Source organism: Camelina sativa, chromosome 15 (assembly GCF_000633955.1).
Source record: "Camelina sativa cultivar DH55 chromosome 15, Cs, whole genome shotgun sequence".
NCBI classification, from domain to species: Eukaryota; Viridiplantae; Streptophyta; class Magnoliopsida; order Brassicales; family Brassicaceae; genus Camelina; species Camelina sativa.
In genome coordinates, this window is record NC_025699.1 from 1,037,460 (window position 1) to 1,063,834 (window position 26,375).

Below are 26,375 nucleotides of genomic sequence, written 5' to 3' on the forward strand. Positions count from 1 at the left end.
CTGTTAGGATACACTATACGACAGTTGTATAAATAAGCTGCTCACAGCATTGTAAACCTTTGAGCTGAATAATACAAAAGTTCCACATTTCACAAGTTATCCTACTCTGCTTTCAGTGACGCCATTTTCTTTGATTCCGTGGACACTCTTTTTTAATTCGAAAACCTTAAGCATCGTACGTATTTGCATACGTATAATTTATAGAAACCCCAATACCCTAAAACGGTCGCTTTAGGAAAGTTATGAACGCGCTTTTATTCATGAAAAATAAAATAAAAGTGCCAACTATGACTGAGAATCTATTTTTAGATTCCGAAAAATCTATCACTAAACATATTTCTCTCATTTAAATCTATCACTAAAATCCATATTTCTTTTTTTGGTTTCCATTTGAGCTTAAAGATTTCATACATTTAAGCAAAGTTCAAACAATAATATAGTTTTAAGTTTTAGCATATAGTACTTTTTTAACGCTAGTTAGCATGCCACTATGTATGAACGAACATTAACATAGGTGGTTACTCTATTTGTTCACTGCAGATGATGTTTATTTGAGTAATAAAAAAGGTATTATAAGTAATGAAATATAATTTGAATTTCATGAAGAAAAAAAAACTATTGTAAAAATGACAAAAAAAAAGTAAGAAAAAAAGAGAAGGGAGGAATGTTGTGAAGAAAAGGAGCACGGCAGACATGAAGGTTGGTTAGCTTACAAAGAACTCCACACGAAACGGTCAACACGATTCTCGTGCCTCTCCTCTCTCAGACAATAACATATATGTACTCATCTTAGCTATATCCATATATACGATATTACGAATACGATACTTTTCTATACTATACTATTTAATTTGTTATTAATCATTGTAATCGTACGTTTGTTTAACCTTTTGAGACAACGAAACTAGCTATCTTTCTTTGTTCTGATTTAACTTCCTTTCAATACATATAAAGAAAAGTTAAATGTGAATTTTCGTTATACCACATGCCATGCAAAGAAGAGAAGACTAAAAGATAACTTAATGATCCCCGACTCGTGAACAATATGGGCCTACGCCCAATAATTCTTGGTTATGTTCTAGACAACCTTCAAACTGATGTATGATTGAGTTTTCAAAAAACAAAAAAAGAAGTCGTGTATTTCATAATTCATATGTTGTCAATGGCCTATGTCTCTACTTTGTTTTTCAATTTCCATACCAAATGAATCTATTTTGGGTTCTCCGAAAGTTTCCCCCTTTTGGAAACGTTTGCAAGTGTTCGTCTTTTGTAAGCAAAAAGTATTTATAACTTAAAAATATTTAATGTATTGCTAATAGGTTGAGACGCAATGTACCGTACGCATTTCAATAAGTTTGTTGGACTACTGGTTCTTCTAACCATAACTAATATATTTAAATTATATTAGATGTAATTAATTATGTACATTTAACGATATAAAGTATAAGAAATACTTATATTAGATTAAGTTAATCAAACACTCTCTTTGCACGTGCGCCTCAAACCTTCTTCCCACTGATACGCTGTTTCTTGCACCTAACAACAATATCAACAACACACGATATACTGTATAAACCTAATTAAGTACATCTTCTTAATCCAGTATACGCTCCTTCTTCCCACTTATAAACGGTGTTACGTACATCTATAATATAAGCAATAATGACTTCATTTCCAATATTTAATTTAGTCAACAAGGTTTCTCAAGTTTTCTTGCATCTGACTAATTTTTTTTTTTCATTTAATTATAACTCTACAGCTTTAGTATGATTTATGAGTATTGGTTAATTAGTTAAAGTAGAATTGTGAAGAAAAAGAAAAGTTATAACTTTTAAAGCTGTTAAATGCAAAAAGCCAAAAAAAAAANAAAAAAAAATTCATTGACCAGATTCAGTTTTGGAAATGAAATAAAGGGTAGAAAATCTTTGACCAAATTTAATTTTTTTTGGAAATTAAATCATTATTAATTATTTTATACCCGTAACAAGATTTATGTATAAGACAATATAGCTATTGTCATGAATTGTATACCAAAAAGAAAAATTGAAAATGAAGANAAAAAAAAAAAAAAAAAAAAAAAAAAAAAAGATTACCACATTCACCTCGCGACCTCCTTCATGAAACAAACGTGGCCTCCTCCGTTTTTTCTTTTTCTTTTTACTTATATATATCCACACATTCACACACTCATATAAATCTAAAGAAATAGAGATTTCATCATTTTTATCTCTCAAGAAACTCTCATCCTATACCTAATAATTAATTGGTGATATGGCTGATCAGCAGCGACCCCACAACACCTCAGATTCTCGCCGGAAATCACTAGCCGGAAGACGAACGTCGTCACAACAAACTCCGACAACGTCATCACTAAGTTCCGGCGGAGGATCCATTAATGCGGCTGCGACGACGACGACGGGGACAGGAACGGCGTCTCCTTGTGGGGCTTGCAAGTTCTTGAGAAGGAAGTGTGTGAGTGGATGCATATTCGCTCCACACTTCGGGTCTGACCAAGGAGCGGCTAGGTTCGCGGCTGTCCATAAAGTTTTTGGAGCGAGCAACGTGTCGAAATTCTTGCATCATATCCCGGTGAACCGTCGCCACGACGCGGTGGTTACGATCTCATACGAAGCTCAGGCTCGACTCTCTGATCCTGTCTATGGCTGCGTCTCAACCATCCTTGCTCTCCAACAACAGGTAAAAATAATTACATTTTCTTTTGATTAGCCTTTTGTTCTTCAGTATAGTTTGTAACGGTTGAAATCGACTAGAAAGTTTTAGATAAACATAATATAAAAGTAAAAATAAAAAAACTGAAAGAAATCTATGTTATTCCCCAACCTATAAATACATTTACTTAATTCTAAATTCTTAAGAAATATTTTTAAGACCTTTTGTTAAGTGCAAATTTATTTCCTATGCTATTTTATGACTCTAAGAATTAAATAAAAATACTTTTGTAACCATAAATATATTAGGTGGCCTCGCTACAAGCGGAACTATCGGTGGTGCAATCACAACTAATCAACAGTAGAGTCGCAATGGCCAACGTTATGCAACAACAAACTCATCACCAACAACAACAACAACTAGTCGTCATGCAACAACCAGAATACTCCAACAACTCCTCCGCCTCCACCACACTCGCCGGAGCCGCCATGAACAGCTTCACCGTGGCGGCAGAGGCAGCAGCCGTCAGCTATGACGTCATGGCTCCGACTAACTTAGAACATTCGTTGCCGCCAATGCCATTGAATCAGCAAAGTAGAGGGGATCAGCATCATGAGGATGAGGAAGAGAGCGGTGCTGATTTTTTGGTGGCTGTTGGATCTACGGCGGTTGCTTCGGAGGTTATATTTCCGGCGGAGGGTTTTCACCGGAGATGAATATATTAACCTAGAGTCGTCTTTAATTTATATGATATATCTTCTTTTTTTTAATAATGTTAAGAACGAGAAGAGAATAATATTTAGTAGTATTCAACATAGAGATGTCGTGAGATATTTGAATGAGATAGTTACTAGTTAATTATCATCATAGGGGTAGATTTTTACAATGCGTGCGTTAATACATGTTAGTATGAGCTGAACATTCCCAATGTCATCGCAAAGAAGACCACTCTCATGTAAGAAGAAACAACACAGATTTGGTTATTCTCTACATCATGACCAAATGTCCAAATCTTACTATTTTGCATGAAAGAAACTAACGTCACAAAGAACTTTTTATTGAAAGAAAGATTAGAAATTGGAATTTTTTATCGCAAGAAAGATTATGAATTGCAAAGGACCTGTACTATGAATTGTGGCAGGGGAGACGATACTCTTTCATGTACCAATGAGTCATGATGATCGTCATGAATTCTAACTATTATTAACTGTTTTGATCGTTTTCAACAAATAAAAAAAAGACAATAAACAACAACAACAACAACATAAAATTACAATTAAAAAGGTTATGATTCCAAAAGGGTAGTGTTAACAACACAACGGAGACCAAACAAAAACTCTTGTCTCTCTACCTCTCATGTTCTTCACATCCTGCAATTTACACCCACATATAAAGTCTCAGACCAATAAAACTTCTAAAATCAATGTCTGATCATAAAAGGCAGTGAGACAATGATTTCCAAATTACCTGAATCTCGAGGAGATTCGAGTGTTGTTAGGTGTAGACGAGAAGGAGGAGGAAGAGTGGAAGCAGCTGGAGCTGGAGAAGGCGAGCCGCGGATGCTGGGAGGATTGCTGTTTTGTAGCCAACCTTCTTGAACTTGAGAAGCAAACTGAAGATTCCACAGGACATCTTCAATGGAAGGACGTTCTGAAGGGTCTTTAAGGAGAGACCTTACACATATCTCCATCATTGTCTTCAGTGATTGGTCTGAGCAAGCTCTATGGACCGTTGGATCAACCATGCTCCTACGCTGAATCATCCAAGTAGCACTCGAAGCAGTGTCCGAGCACACTAACCAAGTGACGGTGCCTCAGTTTTGCGATGAGCTCAATGTGATGCATCAAGTTTTGGGTGCTGCAACTTTTCTTCATTTTCAAACATCTAATTGCCACAAAGGATCCATCTTTCAACCTCCCTCTATAAATCTGGAAATAATGATAGATATTGTTTTATTCAACTGTACTACAAAACATGGAAGCAAAAGAAAGCTTATTATAGCTTCATTGCCTTACCTGTCCTTGAGAACCTTCACCCATAAAAGCAGAGGATTCAAAGTTATTTGTCGCATACTCGAGTTCCTCCAGTGAGAATGTCCTGTAAGCTGGAAGACCGAGCCCTCCTAGCTTCATTGTTTGAGATATATACCCTTCAAAGTGTTGTAGCACACAACATAAGTAATCAATAAAAATCAAATTCTATGTAAAATGTGTGACAAGTTCTCTTACTTGCATCTGATAGTAGTTTTGATGTGTACCCCATTGAAGCATTCTCTCTGATCAATCTTGGAGAAGCTTTCGTCACTGTTCTTTTAGCCTTTAATCTCTTAAGAACCACAAATAAGGCACCGGCGAGGAGAATAACCCCTAGAATGCTTGCGGTTACGCCTAAAGCAATACCCACTTTGGAAACTTTGTTCCTCCTCTGCGGTAGGATTCCAACAGCAAGAGCTTCATTGCTACAAAATGAAACTGGACGTTGATCTTCACTCGTGGTAGCCAAACAGTTGCCTGCATAGACAACATCTCTGCTAGCGCCGGAACTCGGTTTAAGGCAAGTAGGCAAACTTCCAGTAAGAAGATTTGATGACATATCAACAACCAACAGCTGTGAGTTGCAAGAAAGATTAGCTGAAAGCCTCCCGGTGAGTTTGTTGTGTGAGATGTTTAAGTAAGTTATGGCAGGAAGAGACATCAAAGAAGTTGGTAATGGACCGACGAATGTATTGAAGGAAAGATCCAAATGTTGAAGCTGATACAAAGAGCTAACTTCTTGAGCTGAAACTGCAGATCTAAACTTGTTCTTGCTGAGTACAAGAGTAACCAACTTGTTACTTAACCGAGGAAACAACGGTCCAAAAGAGTTTCCTTCAAGATCAAGCACTTGAAGGTTTGTCAAATGGCTTAAATCAGGTAAATCTCCATTAAAGCGGTTATTAGCTAAAGCAAGAACTCTAAGACCTGACAAGCCACTCAGTGAAGAAGGCAGTGAGCCATTAAACACGTTCTTCCTCAAGCTCAACACAGCTAAACTCGGCAAAGAACCAATCCAATCTGGTAACTCACCAGAGAACATATTCTCATCGAGTATAAGCGTCTGAAGACTAGCAAGAGACGAGAGCTGATGAGGGATTGGTCCAAAGAGGAAATTAGAACTCACATTGAAAATCTCCAATGAGGACAAACGGTTGATTTTCTGAGGTAACCAACCCCATAAGCCGAGGGAGACAAACGTGAGAACTTTAACATCAGGGAGCTTAACAAGAGTAGTAACAAAAGAGTTTATTGAGAAACCCTTTGGTAACATATGAGTCCCGTTGTCTCCTATAATGTGAAGCTGCGTTACACTATCTTCGTAACACACAACGGTTAGCGAAGGGCTAGGCTCAGAATTGCAGAAATCAGTAAAGTTGTTCCAGCTGCTTAACACTTTGGGATAGTAGAGAAGCTGTTGCAGCCTCAAGAGGGTTTGAGATTGAGATGACTGAAGCTGTGTAGAGCCATCAATAGAAGCTAAAAGCAGAACCAGAAGCAGTAATGGTATGCCACAGAAGACTTTCTCCATAGCCAAAAAAACACACACAATTACTTAAGTAGTAAACATCAGCATCATGAAAACCTGCAAAGAGAGAGACATTAAATTCAAGAATTCAGAACAGTGTCCACTCACAAGATCTGATCTTTTTTAAGTGTTTTCTAGTTAATGCATTAAACAGAAGTGAAGAGGTAATTTATTAAGTGATTAGAAAAAAGAAAAAAACATTTTTGCATGTGGAATTCCAGAAAAACAGGACGAACTCACCACCTGGGGTTACAGAATCTCCTCTTTAAGACACCTTGCAAGAAGAGAAGATGACTTTTGAACACAGAAGAGATTTTAAAATTTTTATTTTCCTGGAAAACGAAAAAGTAGTTTCATCATCAGAGAAAAAGAAAATGAGAAATGAGAAACAAATCGTTTACTTTGAGATGAAGAAATACCTCTGCAAACTTATCAAGGAACTGTGATACGAATATTGATTTTATTATAAGAAAAAAGGTAACAACTTGATGTTAAAGAAGAAAGTATGAAAAATTCCCAAGAAAATCTTGAAAATTCCTTAAGGAGCTTTTTATAAAATACATTCAAGATTCCTTCACGAGTGATTATTATAGTTTATAAGGATAAAAACAGAGGATACTCAGGAAACAATATTAACCCAACAAAATATTTAAAAGACAAGAAACAAAAGTTTCAGCAAAATCAATGTAAAAACATTTTAGCAACCATACGATTTAGTAAACTGTCAGTGGCTAACGACAGAGAGTTTGGTCCTCCTCTCTATCACGAGGGGAAAGACAACGATCAATTCTTTTTTTTTTTTTTAATATATATTTTTTTTTTTTAAAAAGAAAGAAACAAAATAGAAATAGAATTTTTGTTCAATAATAATAATCTTGAAAGTGTTCACATGCATTATTACGATATTATTTTTTTAAAAGGGTTTGGCCGACAATTTTTTCCGATCTTTTTTATTTGTTTTGGTACTGTCACTATTTCATACAGTACACAAATTTTAAATTAAATTTCTCAGCATAACGTCCAAAAAAAAAATGGAAAACCTCAGCATTAAATATGTTCATATTATATTATCGCTTTCGAAAAAATAGGGACCAAAGAGAAACCCACTCGAGCCAAAGCTGTGGCCAAGAAAAAAGTAAAAATGACCCAAAAAAATAAGATGAAAAGTAAAGATAAGAGATAATATTCCTTAGGGGTATGGTCTACTATACGAGTCGAGGCAAACAAGTGTTTATTATTTTAACTAAATTGTGATATATTTTGTAATGTTTCTCATATGAATATCAATGGGGTTAAACAAGAAGCAAGACTAAGTAAACAAACCGAGTAGCTAAAATATTGTAATTCTAATTTTGTTTTGAATTTTTCATCATGAAGATATAATTGGAAACAAAGAAATCAAACTAAACATAAAAAAGTACAACAACTACAAAGGATTTATATCAACATTAAGCTTAAAGTGAGTTAAAAACCAAACCGGAAAATAAAAAGAAAGTGAAAGTTGTGGCGCACACACTGTAATGTAATCTTTTTCGCACGATGGCATCTCCATCAGAAAGGTCACATCAGACTTTTAAAGTGACACATGTGGGTTCCAGTCTTCTCTTCCCTTAACAAATTTGAAGAAAACAATAATACAACAAATTAGCTCACATATGATACAGAATAACATGCTAGTTTAGTTATTTACATTAATCGTTGTTTGTTTCTATCTGATAAACTAGGAATGCAAATTTTTAAACTAAACCCATATACAGTATATGTATTTTCATTTTGTGGAAACACTATATTTTACAACTTACAATATTTTAGAATTCGAAACTAAGCATGATGTCTTAATCTCTTGGCTACTCACGACACGTGTCAAGAGAGATTCTACATATCTTGTAGTTTTTTATGATTTATAATTGGAGGTATAAGAAACACAAGTAAAGCAAATACTTACAAACATAAGACAACAAAATTCTGTGAGATTTTAGTCCACCTAGTTTTTATATATAGATATTTTCGGTTAGATTTTTCTGTGCATCGTATTCGAATAATGTACAAATTCAAATTTTCTTATGGCTTCTTCATTTTGTGAGGTTCATTCTTTGGCTAGTTTCTTTTTTTGTTTCTATTGGTTACATGTCTCAATAGTCAATGTCGTATTCAATAAGCATGATTCATGGTTTAAATAAAAATAAAAATTGCTGGTGCAGCTTACAATCGACCGGCCAACTTTAGAGTTTACGAAATAGAATTGTGGTTGTTTCAATTTTGATTCTTAATAAAATAAATATTGATCTTTAATTTGGTAGAAGAAAAGAAATTTGATAACTATCAGCTATTACTATAATTAGTATATCTTAGTACTGTATCAAATTTTATTGGGAAAGTGGAGTAATTAATACTCTCTCCGTTCTAATTTAACTGTCGATTAAGGTTTTTGCACACAAATTAAGGAAAATATTAAATTTTATGTTTTGCCTTTCATTAATATATTTTATAATTTTTTTATTGGTTGAAACTTTAAAGCAGCAGGGATAAGATTGGAATATTCATCAAACATCTGCATTGAAAATCTAAAACGACAACTAATATGAAACAAAAATGAAATCCTAGAACGACAACTAAATTAGAACGGAGGGAATATGAGTTTATATCTAGGAAATAATGTTCTAATTAATACTATTCATCTAATTTAAATGTTCTGCTTTATCACATACAGTATATATATATTCACATACAGAATATATTTCACATAGAATTCAAATGATTTGTAGAAAATGAAATATAATAAGTTAATAACCTGATATATACTTATATTACATTAATTAAGACGTACGTTATAGGTTCGTGTGTGTGTCATTTTCGCCTAGTGGTAGTGTAATAAAAGATGGTTTGTTCAGCATTAGATTCATTGTTCTTTTGTTAGGTGAGTCGTAATTGTGAAGTGATCAATCTGCTAAAAGTTAACCGCATCCTCAAACAAATTGATTTTAGGACACATTGAGAATATCAAAATATATGTAATTCGAACAATCACAATCCAGAAAAACAAATTATCCCGTAGCAATTATTTATTTTGCTTATCTGTTGTCACTTTACTCTTAATGCAAAGTGACTTACGTACAATATTAGAACTTGAGAAAAAAAAAAAAACTCATAAATATATATCACGTTTTTGTGTGCAAGTGTTGCAAAATAGCATATTAGCATGTGTCATCATTGATCTATGATCTGTAAACAAACTATGACACATGTTGCATCTTTCATTTCATTCATCTGTATGTGTCCTTTCTGCTCTTCTTTTACTTGTAGCTTAAATTATTATTGCAAAATGCCAAATGGGGGATATGAAATCACTTGTTATGCGCAGTGTTTGTAAGAGTTTTTTTCTTGTTTATATAAATTCGTGATTTCTCAATAAGTTTCAAGGGTCTATATATATGAACTAGAGTAGCTAGGGGTAAATGTAGTTTTTACCTTTATCTCTCTATCATGTCCACTCAAGAATCTTACCCTATAAGTACTAGCCAAAAGCTTGTCCCTCAATATGAAGGACACATATAAACTATAGAACTGATGAAGCCCCTAGCAGCCTATCACAGTCACACCTTTGAAATTCTAACTGATCTAAAACAATTGTTAATTTTTTTATACTCCATAGTTATAAGAGAGTTATATAATCCATCACCACAAGAGAAAGTAATTAACAAATATGTAGTACTAGTCATTGCAATTTTAAAAGAGATTTCCCAATCTAAAACAAGCAAGAGTGACGCATGCATCACGTTTAGCATGACAAGGACCTGAATCAAAAGTCCACCAAAAACATTCTCTCCAAAATTACTTTTAAGGTTGTCATATCTTTTCTTTTTGAGGCATTCCAAATCTCTAATTGTGGCCAAATTGGGATATTTTCAAGAGTTTTTATCGTTTTTGAATAAATTCGTGAACTTAAGGGTCTATATGAAATACTCTAAAACTATTGGGGCCAAATGTAAATTTTACTTCTTTACCTTCTTCACTCCAGAAACCCCTAAGACGATCGTTTCAAGTTTCCAACTTTTTATTTTTCCTCTTCAAATCGATCGCCGTTTCATCCATACTCCGTCCACCGTTCACACTTCCGGCGCCGTTGTCTATCCAAAATTTACACTTGGCTTAAAACATGAGGTATCTGCTCGATTTCTAGGGTTTTTTGGGATTTACTCAAGAAATTATCAGTATCCTTTGGTGTATGTTTGCTAATCCACAAATAGGTTTCGTTTGATGTATGATCTAAGTTTGACCCCTGCGTTACATTTTCTCTAACTAGACTATAGAAAAGCCCTTACCTTTAAGTTAATTTACAAAAGGGTTTTTCATTAGTTATAGGAAGTGGTCTTCTTTGAGATGATTAGAGAGTTGTTTGCACAGATCTTAGAACTTTTTTGGATAATGCTTAGAATATATGAAAGCAATTGACTTTTGTTTTACTTGTGAAGTTCAATATTGAAAATCTCTACCCTGTGCTAGAAAATTTCATCATATGATGTAATAAGTTAGTCGTAATCTTCACTTTTGGTTGTGTGATTGGGGTGGTATGTTGCACAAAAAGACCTCTGAGTAGAGTAAGGCAATATCATGTAACTGTTTTGTATTACCTTGTGTGCAGTCGTAACCCGGAGGTTCTTTGGGCTCAGCGTTCTGATAAGGTTTACCTAACCGTTGCCTTACCTGATGCAAAAGACCTTTCAGTCAAGTGTGAACCTCAGGGTCTATTCAGTTTCTCTGCTCTTGGTGCCCTAGGGGAGCGCTTTGAATTCAGCTTGGAGTTATATGGGAAGATTTTGCCAGTAAGTTGCCATTTCTTCCTTTCAATGATAAGAACTAGTAGCAAGCAACTGTAAAGTATCAATTGTAAAGTTATCATTACATCTATAAATCGATAAATTCAGCTAGTCTTTAACAAGACACATTTGAATCTTTTCTTAAACTATCCCCACATACTTCTTTTAACAAATGTCCCATGCTATGTATATGTATGATGCAGGAATATCGAAAGAATGTAGGGCTAAGGAACATCATATTTTCAATTCAAAAAGAAGAGAAAAGCTGGTGGACACGACTGCTGAAATCAGAAGAGAAACCCGCACCTTACATCAAAGTCGATTGGAATAAATGGTGCGATGAGGATGAGGAGGTCAACTGTAAGTCGTAAAAAAAACTTATGTTGCAAGCCTAAGTTCTCTTTTCAGTTCAAGTCTCTAGGGGATAATCCAAAATCTTCTTCTGTTTACCTTCCAAGGACTAGGATTTCACCTTTTTTTGGATGTACACTCACCCAACCTGCCATATCTATTGTTCTTTGCATATGACATATGTCATCTAATCTCGTTTGAAAAGGCGTAGGAAAATCATAAATACTCTGATTTCTTTCATCATAAGTTGTTTCTAACGATAGACTGTATTGTTTTCTTCTGTTTCAGCTGAAACCGCTTCTGATGATGAGAGTGCAGTGAGTGTTTTCTCATAATTGCTTACTTCTTTCCACTGCATTTTAGTAAAAGCCACCCTGTTTGATTAGTTTCCCTCTTTATTTCCATAGTTTGTTGATCAAGATGAAAGCAGTGATGATGATGGATTGCTCTGTAAGTTTCAACATTCTTTGATCTTCTTAACGCAATGATATATAGCATTTCAAAAATTATAGATAGAGACTAAGTGAAGATTGATAGAATATTGTGCTCAAGTCCGTAGTGTTAGTGGCGTTATTCTGTGATTCAGTTTTTGATAATACCAAGTATCAATCTGAACTTAGTTGTTCCGAACTTGTTCACTTCTAAATATTTTGTCTGGACCCTTTTGTTAGTACTGATTTGACGAAAAAACATTATATTTGGTCAGATCTTCCTGATCTGGAAAAGGCAAGAAGAAATTAAGCTTTACGGCAACAACAACCAACCAAACCAACTGGAAGCTGAAGATAAGGTAAAAGACGATGAACTGAAGCTTAGGATGATCCAGTTTGCTTTGTACCCGACTAAACCGAACAATAGTTCATACGGTTTATGTAGCTTACCTCTCTGATTAGATATCTCAAAGGAATCAGCATTAGTTGTCTCTGATATAGTTTACGAGTTTCTCTGACTTAATTTGGCTTCTTTTTTTTTTGGTTCACATCGGATCCACTTTCGAGGTTTGGTCCAGTTAGGGTTCGGTATGTGAACTCTACCAAGAGTAGGAACTAGTAAGTATGTAAGGGTATGATTTGGTTTCTACTTTCTAATACCCATTTAATCACACTATGTCTTCTTAAAAAAGATTCAGTTTCATTTTTTTTAGCTCTTGCTAATGTTAATCTTTGTGCTTGATTTTATGGATTATATTTCAAAATGAAAAAACAACAACATAGCTTTACACTAATTCGCATGTTTCAAAGTTACTTTTATGTTACCCGTAATTATATAGCAAAGTTGATAAGCCAGAAGCGGGAGTTCTTTTCAAGGTAGTCCACGGACATAGTTTTTATATTAAATTTGTGATTCAAAAAAACTTAATTCTTAATTTGAGTTATCAGTATCCAATACTAACAAAGATCCAAACATATATTTTAAACTATAAAAAGAAAAACTCGAAAAGGTTAATATGAATTGGATCCTCGAATGACAATCATCTAAAAGAAACTTCAAACCCTTTGAACCATGCACCTATATATAATACATACATACATACGTCGTACTCAAAAGATTAACACATCTATAGAAAATACATTAGTGAACAATATATTGAATATCAAGAAAATTAATGAATCAGAAGGAGCTGTTTTTTTTTTTTTTTTTTGAGAAATACGTGATAAATCGTGAGAATTAAGCTTTACTTATATTAGTGGGACTGTGGGAGTACAATCTTGAGAGTTAAGGTTGAAGATTTCTCTTTGTTATAGATTTTAACAAATTTATTTATTTTGCACCGAAAATATATTATATTTTGTTAAGTTGCCATGCAAACTGAAGTTAGTTTTATCAATCTTGTAATTGATTTTTTTAAATGTGTTTTTTTGGAAAAAAATATTGAATTGTTGTTTTTATATAAAAATTGCAATTAATGACATGTCACAGTTTAATTGCTCAAGTGATTTTTGCTTTATAACATAAAAGATAATTGTGGGAAAAAAAGAGAAGATAATTATAGCTAACGTGTTTGTTCATTTGATGTTTATTCTTACAAGTTTAATAGAAATTCAATATTAAATTAATGTTTTTAGCGATGATAATGAGGAAAAAATAAATTACAAGTGAGGTAAACAAGTCAGTTGTGTATTCAAAACATAGAATATTTGTATTAGTCATTCAAATTCCTTACTCATTTAGTTTACTATGCTATATGAAGTTGAGATACACGGTTCACATTAGTTTTCCGGAAATCTTGTGCAAAATATTAACTTTTGACTTGGTAGATATTAGATTACTTGCAAAAACCGTGATTGCTTATATCCACAATGGTTATATTTTGTCTCCTGCAACTAATCAGTTTATCCTTGCCAGTCTAAAACAGGTTGCACAGACGCATGAGTTGTTGGTATTAAAGCCTCCATGATATCAACATATCCTTTGATAGTTTTAATAACTTTACTATTGCGAGGTCAGTGTTTTTATTTTTTTAGTATTTCTATTATTTTTTAGTATAACGACATAAAATATATTCCTCCACATCCAAACTTTTGTATTTTATATATTATTAATTGTTTTTTTTATTTTCTTACATGATTAGCAAACTTTTGTTGTTGTGAATGCGTTAATCAACTTGAAAAGGAAAAAATACTAAATTAATATATTTTGTAACTAATGTAAATAACAGCTAATTGATTGATTGTTGATCTATAAGAAAATAAAAATGTTAAGCATATCATTTTTATATTTTTCCGCATCCAAACTTTTGTATTTTATATATTATTATTTGATTTTTGATTTTCTTACATGGTTAGCAAACTTTTGTTGTTGTGAATGTGTTTATCAAATTAAAGAGAAAAAAAAAAATACTAAATTAATATACTTTTAATTAATGTAAATAACATCCAATCGATTGATTGTTGATCTATATAATAAAATAAAAATGATCATAATATATTCTCTTCAATTTGCTAACAACAAAAACAATCATATATATTCACAACAACAAAAATAAAAAATGATCATATTAAAAAAAAATAAAAAATCCTCAACAACAACAGACGTAGATCTCATAATCATTCACCTACTTAGTTTACCAAACAAAAATCTCAAATTTATGTGGCATCAGATGGGCACTCTGACTCTCAAGTCTTAAGACGTCGCCGTTCAGTAGAAAAAAATGAAACTAAAATAGTGAATCTCTCTCACCAAACCGCTGATGGGCTCCACCCACCAATCCCGCTACCTCCTCCTACATGTATGTATTTCAGTATTTGTATGTATAGTATACTCATTACTCACAAACACACCAACTCTCCTCCCACATTTCACGTTTTATTAGTTCCGTAATTTAAAACCCACCACCCCCTCTTCAATTAAATTAATTAATACACAACAAAACCCTTTAATCAACCCTAGTAAAGAATTGTTAAAATATTTTTAACTAACCAGTGACAAATAAAAATACTATAAAACTAAACCACTAAGGCAGTAATTATCATACTATCATCAATATTTGTTTTTTTAATCTAAACCATCGTTATAAATGTCTAATATAAATTACAAAAAGTTGTACAAGATTGACCATATCCTTAAATTTAAAAGGCTAAAAAATTAAACCCAGAGTTAAAAAAACGTGCTGCATAAATACTACACATGAAAATACTACTCCTATATAATATCATTTATTCCGCCACCACGCGAGAGTGAGAGAGAAAGGAATGAACGAAGCGTAGTAGTTGATTTGCTATAAATAAAACTCTAAACAACAACCCAGAACACTCTCCATCGTCGCTCTCTCCTCTCTCAATATCTCTCCTTAAGGTACGCTTCCGAGTTTCCATGGCTTCCGCATGACTATTCTTCTCTCTCCCTTTCCCACTCTCTTATTTAGCTTTCCGTCTCTTCCCCCTTTCCTCTCAATTCAATTTTTTTTTGTATTCCCGTTTCATCATCCTCTGTTTTCATACTTAGATCTAATTCGGTGAGTCTGTTTTTTTTTCTATGAACCCTACATGATCAGATTCCTAGATCTGGTCTCTCCATATCTGTGTTACGATCTCACTGCGATCTTTTTTTTTAATCATCTTTGGTTTCTTCTGCGTTAGATCTCTGTTTTGAGTATCTCTGTTTCGTTTGATCTTTACACTCTGTTTTCAAGTATAGGCTTATATTATATAGAGCATCTCTCCGACAAAAAGCTGCAAAAGTTTTTACCTTTTTGTTTTTTTTTTTTGGCAATGATTGAATGGTGAAGTGGCTTTTTATGAGGACAACAAGTACAACATTATGCTTTTGATCTAATGAACTGATTTCGGTTTTGGTTTGTGGTTTTATTGTAGTAAAAAAAAGAATCAAAAATGGCTTCCCACATTGTTGGATATCCTCGTATGGGACCTAAGAGAGAGCTCAAGTTTGCATTGGAGTCTTTCTGGGATGGCAAGAGCAGTGCCGATGATTTGCAGAAGGTGTCCGCTGATCTTAGGTCTGATATCTGGAAACAGATGTCTGCTGCTGGGATTAAGTATATCCCAAGCAACACCTTTTCTCACTATGACCAGGTTCTTGACACCACCGCCATGTTAGGTGCTGTTCCACCTAGATATGGATACACCAGTGGTGAGATCGGGCTTGATGTGTTCTTCTCTATGGCTAGAGGAAATGCCTCTGTTCCGGCTATGGAGATGACCAAGTGGTTTGACACCAACTAGTGAGTTTCTTCTACTCATCTTTTATCTTTGGTGTTCTTGTTATTGGGTTTTGTGAGTTGTGTGGTTAAACGTGTACTTTTATTTCTGTTTTTGTTTGATGCAGCCATTACATCGTCCCAGAGTTGGGCCCTGACGTCAAGTTTTCTTACGCATCTCACAAGGCTGTGAATGAGTACAAGGAGGCCAAGGCTGTACGTACTCACTTTATATTCCCATTTGAACATAGGCTTGTTTTTTTGGTCTACTATTGAAAGTTCTAATATGATAATGTGGTGTTGTTAATGCAGCTTGGTGTTGATACCGTCCCTGTACTTGTTGGCCCTGTGTCTTACTTGCTTCTTTCTAAGCTTGCTAAGGGTGTTGACAAGTCATTTGATCTTCTCTCCCTTCTCCCCAAAATTCTCCCTGTCTACAAGTAAGAGATTACTCTTTGAACTTTTTCTTTGTTACCTGTAATACTCAACTGTTCTGTTTGATGCTATGTAACTTATTTCTGACATACCTCTGTAATGATTAATCTGTATTTAGGGAAGTCATTGCTGAGCTTAAGGCAGCTGGTGCATCCTGGATTCAGTTTGATGAGCCTCTTTTTGTCATGGATCTCGAGGGTCACAAACTCGAGGCTTTTAGCGGTGCCTATGCAGAGCTCGAATCAACTCTCTCTGGTCTGAATGTTCTTGTGGAGACCTACTTCGCTGATATCCCTGCTGAAGCATACAAGACCCTTACTTCCTTGAAGGGTGTGACTGCTTTTGGATTTGATTTGGTTCGTGGCACCAAGACCATCGACTTGATCAAGGCTGGTTTCCCCGAGGGAAAGTATCTCTTTGCTGGTGTTGTTGACGGAAGGAACATCTGGGCCAATGACCTTGCTGCCTCTCTTATCACCTTGCAGTCACTTGAGGGTGTTGTTGGTAAAGGTATGAATCACTTGTCTTATTTCCATCTCTTCGTGTGGATGACTCAGTGAGAAGTGTTTATTTGTTAAACTCGTTTGGTTATGTTATTTGTGTATTGTTGCAGACAAGCTTGTGGTCTCAACCTCTTGCTCTCTTCTCCACACTGCCGTTGACCTTATTAACGAGACTAAGCTCGATGACGAAATCAAGTCGTGGCTAGCTTTTGCTGCTCAGAAGGTTGTTGAAGTTGACGCATTGGCCAAGGCTTTGGCTGGTCAGACAAATGAGGTATTGCAAAGATCTAACAAGCATGTTTCCCTTAGTGAACCATTTATTTGAAAAACACTCATGCTCTCTAAATCTTTCTCCCTTTCAGAGTTTCTTCACTGCCAACGCCGATGCTTTGTCTTCGAGGAGATCTTCCCCAAGAGTCACCAATGAGTCTGTCCAGAAGGCTGTAAGTTTCTTGCTTTCAAACTCAAGCTCTACACACATGATGGGTTTCTCTGTAATGATGATTTGTAATTTCTGGTATCTCAGGCTGCTGCTTTGAAGGGATCTGACCACCGCCGTACAACTGAAGTTAGTGCAAGGCTAGATGCTCAGCAGAAGAAGCTCAACCTTCCAATCCTCCCAACCACAACCATTGGATCCTTCCCACAGACCGTGGAACTCAGGAGAGTTCGCCGTGAATACAAGGCGAAGAAGTTAGTCTCTTAATTACAACCTTTCTGCATTGATCATTTAAGTAAGTTGATTGTGATGCTAACTAGAATTCCACTTTGATCTCTCTTCAACTAGAATCTCTGAGGAGGATTACGTCAAGGCCATCAAGGAAGAGATCAAGAAAGTTGTTGACATCCAAGAGGAACTTGACATTGATGTTCTTGTCCACGGAGAGCCTGAGGTGAGTTTCTTGCCAACAACTAAACACTGAAACTAACTACTGTTCTGTTTCTGACTCGAGTCATGCTTTAACAACATTGTAGAGAAACGACATGGTTGAGTACTTTGGAGAGCAGCTGTCAGGTTTCGCATTCACAGCAAACGGGTGGGTGCAATCCTATGGATCTCGCTGTGTGAAGCCACCGGTTATCTACGGTGACGTGAGCCGCCCCAAGCCAATGACAGTCTTCTGGTCCTCAACAGCTCAGAGCATGACCAAACGTCCAATGAAGGGAATGCTTACAGGTCCAGTCACAATTCTCAACTGGTCTTTTGTCAGAAACGACCAGCCCAGGCACGAAACCTGTTACCAGATTGCTTTGGCCATCAAAGACGAAGTGGAAGACCTAGAGAAGGGCGGTATTGGAGTCATTCAGATCGATGAAGCCGCACTCAGAGAAGGATTGCCTCTTAGGAAAGCCGAACACTCTTTCTACTTAGACTGGGCGGTTCACTCTTTCAGAATCACAAACTGTGGCGTCCAAGACAGCACTCAGGTAACAACACTATACACTTAGAATCTAAAATACTGATGAAACGAACTTCTAATGGGGTTTGTGTTTCTGTTTCAGATCCACACTCACATGTGTTACTCAAACTTCAACGATATCATCCACTCCATCATCGACATGGACGCTGATGTCATCACCATTGAGAACTCGCGTTCAGACGAGAAGCTTCTCTCTGTGTTCCGTGAAGGAGTGAAGTACGGTGCAGGAATCGGTCCAGGTGTTTACGACATTCACTCTCCAAGAATACCATCAACAGAGGAGATTGCAGACAGGATAAACAAAATGCTTGCGGTTCTTGAGCAGAACATCTTGTGGGTAAACCCTGACTGTGGTCTGAAGACAAGGAAGTACACTGAGGTCAAACCAGCACTTAAAGCCGTGGTTGATGCTGCCAAGCTTATCCGCTCGCAGCTCTCTAGTGCCAAGTGAAGAGCTTGAAGATGTTACTTCAATATCCGGGATCTTATGTTTGTATTTATAAATCTACATGGGTTTGTGTTTGTTCGGGTTTCAATAACTTTTCTTACGAGAAAAAATTTCTTAGAGAAAATTAGGTTTTGAGAAAATGGGGCCTCTCTCTTTAGTTGAAGAGGGTTTATGTTATGGCTATCAATCTCATATTTTTCATTTGCTGCAATGTTATTATGTATTTTTGTTTTATCTTTTATGAAATATGCTTCTTTGGTCCCTTGAATGAGAATGAGGATTGTTATTTCTTTATACAAATCCCTCCCAGAAAGGGCAAAAACTTAAAATATCAATCCACAAGTAATGTAAAATTAAAGAATTTGCGGAAAACAGTATATGTGGTATAAAGATCTTTCAGCAGTAGTAGTAGTACGATACGATTGATTTGATAACATGAAAAAGTACACAGAGTTTTGAACCTTAATGTAAGTCCGATTCGTGCATATAAAGATCACTTGACGTGGTGTATCAGAGAAGTAAAGGTAAAAGACTAAAAGTGTATTTCATCATGAAATGTACATGTTTTTTGATAAGCATTTATTTCTGCATGGTGTAATCATTTATTTTCAAATTAGTGTATTTCATTATGTGAAATTTATAAATTTTTAAATTGTGGATGATTTGGATTAATCATAATCTTAGACTAGTACTGTATATAGAAGTATAGAACTACAATTTCAGGGAACACTTTTTAAAAAAAGTTGGAGACCTTCTCTTTCGGTTCGCGGGTTCTTCTACTCATTCTCTCTCTTACAGTCACAGAGAAGGACAGTGACGTGGACATTGGCTGGCATGATATCCAATAACATGTGTCCACGTCATCAGATTTATGTCACAAGAGCTGACGCGTCACGTTAGGCCTTTGATTTAGCCATCCTCCTATGATTATCTTTTACCATTTTATCCCTCCATTTAACATAAATAAAAATTGGTTTGAAAAAGTGGCAACCCTGTTTAATTTAAAATTTAAAATATTGAAAGGCTATTAAAAAGGGTTTAATTTTTTTTTCTAAAGACTTTTAAAAAAAGAGGTTGAGAGAGAGAGAAGTTAATCTCATTCTCTCAGTTTTCAGACATGACTGTGTGTATGACTTTGTCTGCGTCTGACGTGTCGCACATGTCGTCACGTGTCATCAAAAGGGACCTTCTCATCTCTGTAGTTAGGTGTGGGCCGTGTGATGAGAGATGAGAGATGGACTTCATCTCTTCTTCTCCGAGTCTTTAGCACGTCACAAATTAAAGGACTTTATAGTCATTTTCTTTAATTTCTATCTAATTACAGATTTACCCCTTCGGGTCGGAGATCTCTCTCTCTCTCCCCGTTTCTCTCTCTCTCTCGCTCATTCAGAAACTCTTTTCACACGGCCTCTGTTTCATATGGGAGAAGGAGAGGGTATATTCCCTGTTTTGATTCGTTTCTGAATTTTTCTTCATAGAAGATTCCATTGTGCTCTTTTCATTTATCCTCTCTTCTCTCTCTATTTGATTTCACATATATATCTGTCTTTAAACCGGTCTCTCTGTTGTTACATCTCATCGGAGTTCAATTTCAGGTAACATCTCTGATTATTTTAAAACTCAATGTCAGTTTTTAATATCATAGACAACGGTTTTGTTTACTTCTCTTTTGATTGGTGGTGTGTGATTAAAGATGAGAGGCCAATTTTATTTTATTTTAATAATTAAAGTCTTGATTTTTGAGTGATGGGTGCTTCCAAAAACGGTAAAATGGCCGTGATTTCTGTATTTTCTTTCGTGTTTTGTTATGAATTTTGGAACTTTTCTCGATTGAATTCTGCTACTCATTGTTGTCTTGGTGATCGAGTTGTATATCTGTTTGCCATTTCTCGATATGTGTGTGTGTGTGCTTTCTGGAGATTATTGTTTTCACCTCGTTTTGTCTCTGTTTAACAAAGAGATCTAAGTTTGCGTGTTTAAGGTGTGATCTTTTTTCCCCGGATTTGGTATTATTGAGTCAGTCACCATTCGTGGACTGATTTTTTACTAAAATGTATGTATGTATGTTGCTTAACAAAATTTGCTTATCGAGATCTTAAAGGTGTAATCTTATGTACTTCTTGGTGTTACATCTCCTCAGTTCTGTTTGAGTGACACTTCATGAGATTCTTTGCTTTGTGGTTGCTGCAAGTATTAGTCTCTAGATGCATCCTTTTTTTTGTAGAAAAGGCCATTACTCTGGTTTACTTGTTTATTCTTTGTTGTCTAGATTTCTCACCGAAGCTATATATGAATATTTATTAATCCTTTATAACTTTGCTTTTATGGACAGGAGTTTTTCTGCTTCTCTAATGAAGTGATTGTGAAGATTTGAGTACACCAACCCCCCCTGAGTGATTTGTTCGACTCATTTTCAAGATGACAAATCAGCTTTAGCATTAGTTTTATGGCATTGAACTCCATAGAAGGCCAGAAAATATCAGAAACTGTGTCTTACTCTTTGGAGGTATTTGGTCTAGTAGTCACAACATTTTTGGCGAACAAGGTTTTAGTGGGAATTCTTGCCGTCTAGAAATATGGAACTGTCCGTCTCTCCTCAAGTCCAGAAGATGAACTTGCAAACTTCCCGTAAAAGCTCACTTTCAGGGTCTAGGAAAGATTTGTGGTTTGCTATACGAGAAGGGTCATTGGTTGATGTGGATTCAGCACTGACCACGCTGAGGAAGAGCGGTGGCAATATTAATTTAAGGAATGTCTATGGTCTGACTCCTCTGCATATTGCCATTTGGAGAAACCACATTCCTATTGTTAGGAGGCTGCTTGCAGCTGGCGCTGATCCAGATGCTAGGGTTTGTGACCTTTCCTCTTTTTGTGTCTTTATATATCTAAGTATTTGTTTCTTCTTTATACGGAATCCTACCTATTTTACGTCTCTTTTCAGTAAGTTATTTGGGTTCTGTGTCTATGTTTGTTGCAATTATTGTATTCATAATGCTTAGAAAATTGAGTTTGCCCTATATTGTACAATGTTCATTTCAGGATGGAGAATCTGGTTGGAGTAGTCTTCACAGAGCTTTGCATTTTGGTCATCTCGCGGTAGCTAGCGTACTAATTGACTCAGGTGCTTCTTTTACTCTGGAAGACATAAAACTGCGAACACCGGTTGACTTGGTCTCAGGTCCAGTGGCTCAGGTTATTGGCGAGCAACAGAGTTCGGGTAACTAATCTTTTCTCAACCTTGACCTAGGAAAACATGATTCTTCTCGTCATTCTTTCAAACACTACTTTTGAGAAGCTGAAATGTTGTTTTCATTTGCTTTTTTTTTTTTTCAGTGGCTACAGAGGTTTTCAGCTGGGGAAATGGTGCAAACTACCAACTTGGAACTGGCAATCAACATGTTCAGAAGCTACCCGGCAGAGTTGATTCACTGCATGGTTGTTTAATTAAGGTGGTCTCTGCTGCAAAGTTCCATAGTGTTGCCATTAGTTCTCATGGAGAAGTATACACGTGGGGGTTTGGAAGGGGTGGCCGCCTTGGACATCCTGAATTTGACATTCACAGGTATGTATTGTTGTTGTTATTACTCTGATATGGTGGTATGAGGAGGAGTTTATTTGCTTTCATTCCTACAAAATTTTCATGGTGTTATTTGTTGCGTTTATATGAAGATTTCCACTTGCCTCTGGCGTTACTATTGTTTCAAAATTTGTTTTACTCTAGCAAGCTATGATTCTATGTACGCTTAGAAGACTATAATTGATCTTTCTGGTTTACTATCTCAGTGGTCAAGCTGCAGTTATTACTCCCCGCCAGGTTATATCCGGTTTAGGATCACGCCGTGTAAAGGCAGTTGCGGCAGCTAAGCACCACACTGTTATTGCTACGGAAGGCGGGAATGTATACACATGGGGTTCCAATAGAGGTACACTCAATCGGCTTCCTATTTTCCAGTGAATGGATCTCTAGTGCTCTATAATACTCAAGTTTTAGTTTCTTAGTTAATCTGAATTTGATGGATTTATGTCCAATCTATTTTGGTCACCTCGTGGTCTTTCATCCTAGAGTCTGATGTTTTTTGTGATGCTCTTGTAGAGGGTCAGCTTGGTTATACCTCTGTGGATACTCAGGCAACACCCCGCAAAGTTACTTCATTGAAGGCAAAGATTGTAGCTGTTTCTGCAGCAAACAAACATACTGCCGTAGTTTCTGAGTGCGGTGAAGTTTTCACTTGGGGATGCAACAAGGAAGGTCAGCTTGGTTATGGAACCTCCAACTCAGCATCAAACTATTCTCCCCGATTGGTTGATCACTTGAAAGGAAAAGTTTTCACGGCTGTTGCATCTTCAAAATATCACACTCTAGTGTTGCGAGACGATGGAGAGGTAAAGTTTCTTACGACATGTTAAGTATGTCAATGTGTAAAGTTTAAAGAATGTATGAGCGTGTGGAAAATTTATTTTTCTTTAGTATTCTTTCTTTCTTCTGTGACCAGGTGTACACCTGGGGTCATCGGCTGGTGACTCCAAGACGTGTTATTATTTCCCGGAATTTAAAGAAAGCTGGGAGCACACTGTTAAATTTTCATCGTAGGAGACCTCTTCGATTGACTGCAATAGCTGCGGGAATGGTACACAGCTTGGCTCTAGCAGAAGATGGTGCATTGTTTTATTGGGTTTCCTCCGACTCCAATCATAGATGTCAACAGGTTGGATTCAACCTTCTCTTGTTATCTTAAAAAAATGTAGATAACTCAATAAGACTTGCATAGTAACAATCAAAATATGTTTAATTCTGGTTCTTGCAGTTGCATTCGCTGCACGGTAAAACAGTTGTGAGCATTTCAGCGGGTAAATACTGGGCATCTGCTGTTACTAGCACAGGTGAAGTTTATATGTGGGATGGGAAAAATGGTAAAGATATGCCACCGTCTCTTTCTCGCCTCCACAACTTGAAAAGGGCAACAACAGTTGCTGTTGGTGAAACACATCTTCTGGTTGTGGGTTCTCTGTATCATCCTGCCTATGCTCCTACTGTGCTTAAGAAGTCTCAGGCTCTGCAAGCGGATGAAAGTAGGGAAGAAGAAGATGAAGAACTTGATGAGGGTTTTATGTTTGATGATGTTGACTCTGTGAATGTGTTAAAATCCGTGCAACACGATACTCCTAAGGAGAGGACAGTACCTAGTTTGAAAAGTTTATGCGAGAAGGTGGCAGCGGAGTGTATTGTAGAGCCACGAAATGCTATTCAACTGCTTGAAATTGCAGATTCGCTTGGAGCAGAGGACCTTAAGAAGTACTGTGAGGTAATGCTAACCTTCCTTTATGATGATTGCACACTACAGGTTTATGTTCTGTGTTCTCTTATTTTGTCCTCGCTGGTGATTACCATACACGTTTGTGTTCTTCCTGCAGGACATTGTGATTCGAAACCTTGACTTTATTTTGACGGTTTCTCCCCAATCAATTGCAAATACATCACCTGATGTTCTTGCCAATCTCGAGAAATTATTGGATGACAGATCATCTGAAACATGGAGCTCCCGACCACTTCCAACACCAACAGCCACATTTCCTGTTGTTATAGATAGTGAAGAGGAGGAAAGTGAGAGCGACATTCTAAGAACTCGTGACAACCATGTGAAACACTTTTCCAGTATTGCTGAGGGAAGTACTCGAATGGATTCATTCTTGCAACCAGAAGATGAGTTGGCTCAACGCAATTCCAAAGAAGTCCGAGCTTTGAGGAAAAAGTTGCAACAAATTGAGATCCTTGAAGCAAAACAATCAAGGGGACAACTTCTTGATGGTCAGCAGATAGCAAAACTTCAAAAGAAACTAGATATCGAAAGTTCACTGGTAGAACTTGGTATTCCTGTTGAAGAGTCTCCAGAGGCAAAATCATCAACAGCTTTGCCACTAGATGGAAAAGCCAACAAGAAGGGAAAAAAGAAGAAAAAAGGAAAACAGAGGTTTGTACAGGTTGAGACATTCCCTGATGTTGGTGAAGTCAAAGTGGAAATAGACACAATGCAGGGTAAAGAAGATGAGGAAATCTCTGAAGCTATCAAGCCAAAGGTTAGTTTCAGTACCGGTTTGATCATATCAATTACGGTTTTAAGGATCCATCTACATCATCAGTTAAATTATTTTGGTGTTGTACTTATTCTACTAGGATGGCAAAATCATGTTGGATATGACAGTGATTAGTGGGTTCCCCAAGGAATCAGACTTTGTCTCACTCTCTCAGAAGAAAGATAATCCACCAGATTCGCCGAGAAGCAAGAAACTTGGAACGGCAGCAAACAAGAAGAAGAACAGAAAGGGTGGGCTTTCCATGTTCTTAACTGGTGCTCTTGATGATATCCCTAAACCTGTTGTTACTCCTCCACCAAAGCCTAAGTTAGAAGGTCCTGTGTGGGGTGGAGCTAAGACTCCTAAAGGCTTATCTTCCCTCCGGGATATTCAAGACGAACAAAGCAAGACTCGGCCTCGTGAACCTGTTAAGACAACTAAAAACCAATCAGGCGATGATTCTTCTGGTAAAACCGAAGGAAAGATATTACTGAGTTCTTTCTTGACTACTAAGCCAATTCCAGTGGAATCAGCTAAAAGTTTGCAGCAAGCTGATATGGAAAAAGGGACTCCTCCTTGGGTTTCCTCTGAAACTCCTCGTAACCTGTCTCGACCTTCTCTCAGAGATATCCAGATGCAGGAGGTAAGCTGTTCCTCTGTTTGAAGAAACAGACAAGATTGTCTTGTTGCATCACACAGTTTGTGTTTGAGTGCTCATCTTCTCTCGGTGGTGTCTCTGTCTTGTCTAATGCAGGTGAAGAAGCAACAGTCTCTGTCCCACAGTCCAAAGACAAAAACATCAGGCTTCACTGTCACAACCGGGCAAGGATCTCCATCAGATTCGCCTGGAACTAATCGATGGTTCAAACCAGAGATAGATGCTCCATCACCCATACGATCAATCCAGATCGAAGAAAAAGCCATGAAGGATCTTCGCCGCTTCTACAGCAGCGTGAAGATAGTCAGAAACCAGCCTTGATGATTGAGTGAATGAGGCATTAAGTTTTCAAGAGCTCTCATTCTCAAAACTCAAAAACTGTTGTAGTAGTAATTGTATGATGTCTCTCCACTGTACATGGGGTGTCCTCTTAAACTCTTTTTTTTTTTTTCTTTCAATTTGTTAGTCTTTGGTAGTAGCTGCCAAAGTAGTGCAAATGTTTATGTACATCACTGGTGTACATGAAGCTTTTTAGTCTTCTCACAAACCATTTTAGATGTACATTTCGTGATAATAAAACAAGCTTAGATCATTCTTTCAATATTAGGGTGTCCTTGTGTAGTAGCAACAAAGCGGGTACTGACTCTTTGGTTTGATTCTCCCTTGTAAAGATGCTGTCCCAAAATAAAGAGTTTGATTAGTAATTTCTGTCAACAACCGTGATTTTTTACCTCTCTTTTATTGTTGGTAAAAAAGTAACATAAATTATCAAAAGGAAATCT

General features: G+C 36.3%; 4 protein-coding genes and 1 pseudogene across 4 annotated transcripts; 4 read left to right on the forward strand and 1 right to left on the reverse strand.

The window, feature by feature from the left end:
* LOC104744473 (LOB domain-containing protein 20-like) lies at positions 2,193 to 3,487 on the forward strand. Its single transcript, XM_010465533.2, has 2 exons — positions 2,193 to 2,697; positions 2,979 to 3,487. Exons 1-2 carry the CDS (start codon positions 2,272 to 2,274, stop codon positions 3,384 to 3,386), a joined length of 834 nt encoding a protein of 277 aa, XP_010463835.1. The 5' UTR covers positions 2,193 to 2,271; the 3' UTR covers positions 3,387 to 3,487.
* On the reverse strand, positions 3,839 to 7,017 carry LOC104744474 (annotated as a pseudogene).
* LOC104744475 (uncharacterized protein At3g03773) lies at positions 10,244 to 12,542 on the forward strand. The gene is made up of 6 exons (XM_010465537.2): positions 10,244 to 10,392; positions 10,874 to 11,054; positions 11,252 to 11,408; positions 11,688 to 11,716; positions 11,807 to 11,849; positions 12,106 to 12,542. The coding sequence occupies exons 1-6, from the start codon at positions 10,388 to 10,390 to the stop codon at positions 12,138 to 12,140; spliced, it is 450 nt and encodes a 149-aa protein (XP_010463839.1). The 5' UTR covers positions 10,244 to 10,387; the 3' UTR covers positions 12,141 to 12,542.
* Positions 15,089 to 19,131, forward strand: LOC104744476 (5-methyltetrahydropteroyltriglutamate--homocysteine methyltransferase 2-like). Its single transcript, XM_010465538.2, has 11 exons — positions 15,089 to 15,194; positions 15,713 to 16,080; positions 16,185 to 16,272; positions 16,369 to 16,496; positions 16,610 to 17,001; positions 17,105 to 17,268; positions 17,357 to 17,437; positions 17,521 to 17,687; positions 17,782 to 17,887; positions 17,970 to 18,422; positions 18,498 to 19,131. The coding sequence occupies exons 2-11, from the start codon at positions 15,731 to 15,733 to the stop codon at positions 18,864 to 18,866; spliced, it is 2,298 nt and encodes a 765-aa protein (XP_010463840.1). The 5' UTR covers positions 15,089 to 15,194; positions 15,713 to 15,730; the 3' UTR covers positions 18,867 to 19,131.
* LOC104744477 lies at positions 20,230 to 26,194 on the forward strand. Its single transcript, XM_010465539.2, has 11 exons — positions 20,230 to 20,458; positions 21,196 to 21,712; positions 21,903 to 22,080; positions 22,197 to 22,425; positions 22,647 to 22,786; positions 22,957 to 23,246; positions 23,357 to 23,569; positions 23,669 to 24,166; positions 24,276 to 24,938; positions 25,036 to 25,578; positions 25,690 to 26,194. The coding sequence occupies exons 2-11, from the start codon at positions 21,440 to 21,442 to the stop codon at positions 25,912 to 25,914; spliced, it is 3,252 nt and encodes a 1,083-aa protein (XP_010463841.1). The 5' UTR covers positions 20,230 to 20,458; positions 21,196 to 21,439; the 3' UTR covers positions 25,915 to 26,194.

Excerpts from the sequence above, each read along its gene's own strand:
- LOC104744475 (XM_010465537.2), top strand. Across the intron at positions 11,409-11,687 it reads TGAGGATGAGGAGGTCAACT|CTGAAACCGCTTCTGATGAT; the intron begins GTAAGTCGTAAA and ends CTTCTGTTTCAG. Across the intron at positions 11,717-11,806 it reads CTTCTGATGATGAGAGTGCA|TTTGTTGATCAAGATGAAAG; the intron begins GTGAGTGTTTTC and ends TTATTTCCATAG.
- LOC104744477 (XM_010465539.2), top strand. The coding sequence starts at position 21,440 with ATGGAACTGTCCGTCTCTCCTCAAGTCCAGAAGATGAACTTGCAAACT. Across the intron at positions 22,081-22,196 it reads TGGCGAGCAACAGAGTTCGG|TGGCTACAGAGGTTTTCAGC; the intron begins GTAACTAATCTT and ends TTTTTTTTTCAG. Across the intron at positions 23,247-23,356 it reads TGTTGCGAGACGATGGAGAG|GTGTACACCTGGGGTCATCG; the intron begins GTAAAGTTTCTT and ends TTCTGTGACCAG.
- LOC104744476 (XM_010465538.2), top strand. The coding sequence starts at position 15,731 with ATGGCTTCCCACATTGTTGGATATCCTCGTATGGGACCTAAGAGAGAG. Across the intron at positions 17,269-17,356 it reads TGGCTGGTCAGACAAATGAG|AGTTTCTTCACTGCCAACGC; the intron begins GTATTGCAAAGA and ends TCTCCCTTTCAG. Across the intron at positions 17,438-17,520 it reads ATGAGTCTGTCCAGAAGGCT|GCTGCTGCTTTGAAGGGATC; the intron begins GTAAGTTTCTTG and ends CTGGTATCTCAG.
- LOC104744473 (XM_010465533.2), top strand. The coding sequence starts at position 2,272 with ATGGCTGATCAGCAGCGACCCCACAACACCTCAGATTCTCGCCGGAAA. Across the intron at positions 2,698-2,978 it reads TCCTTGCTCTCCAACAACAG|GTGGCCTCGCTACAAGCGGA; the intron begins GTAAAAATAATT and ends TAAATATATTAG.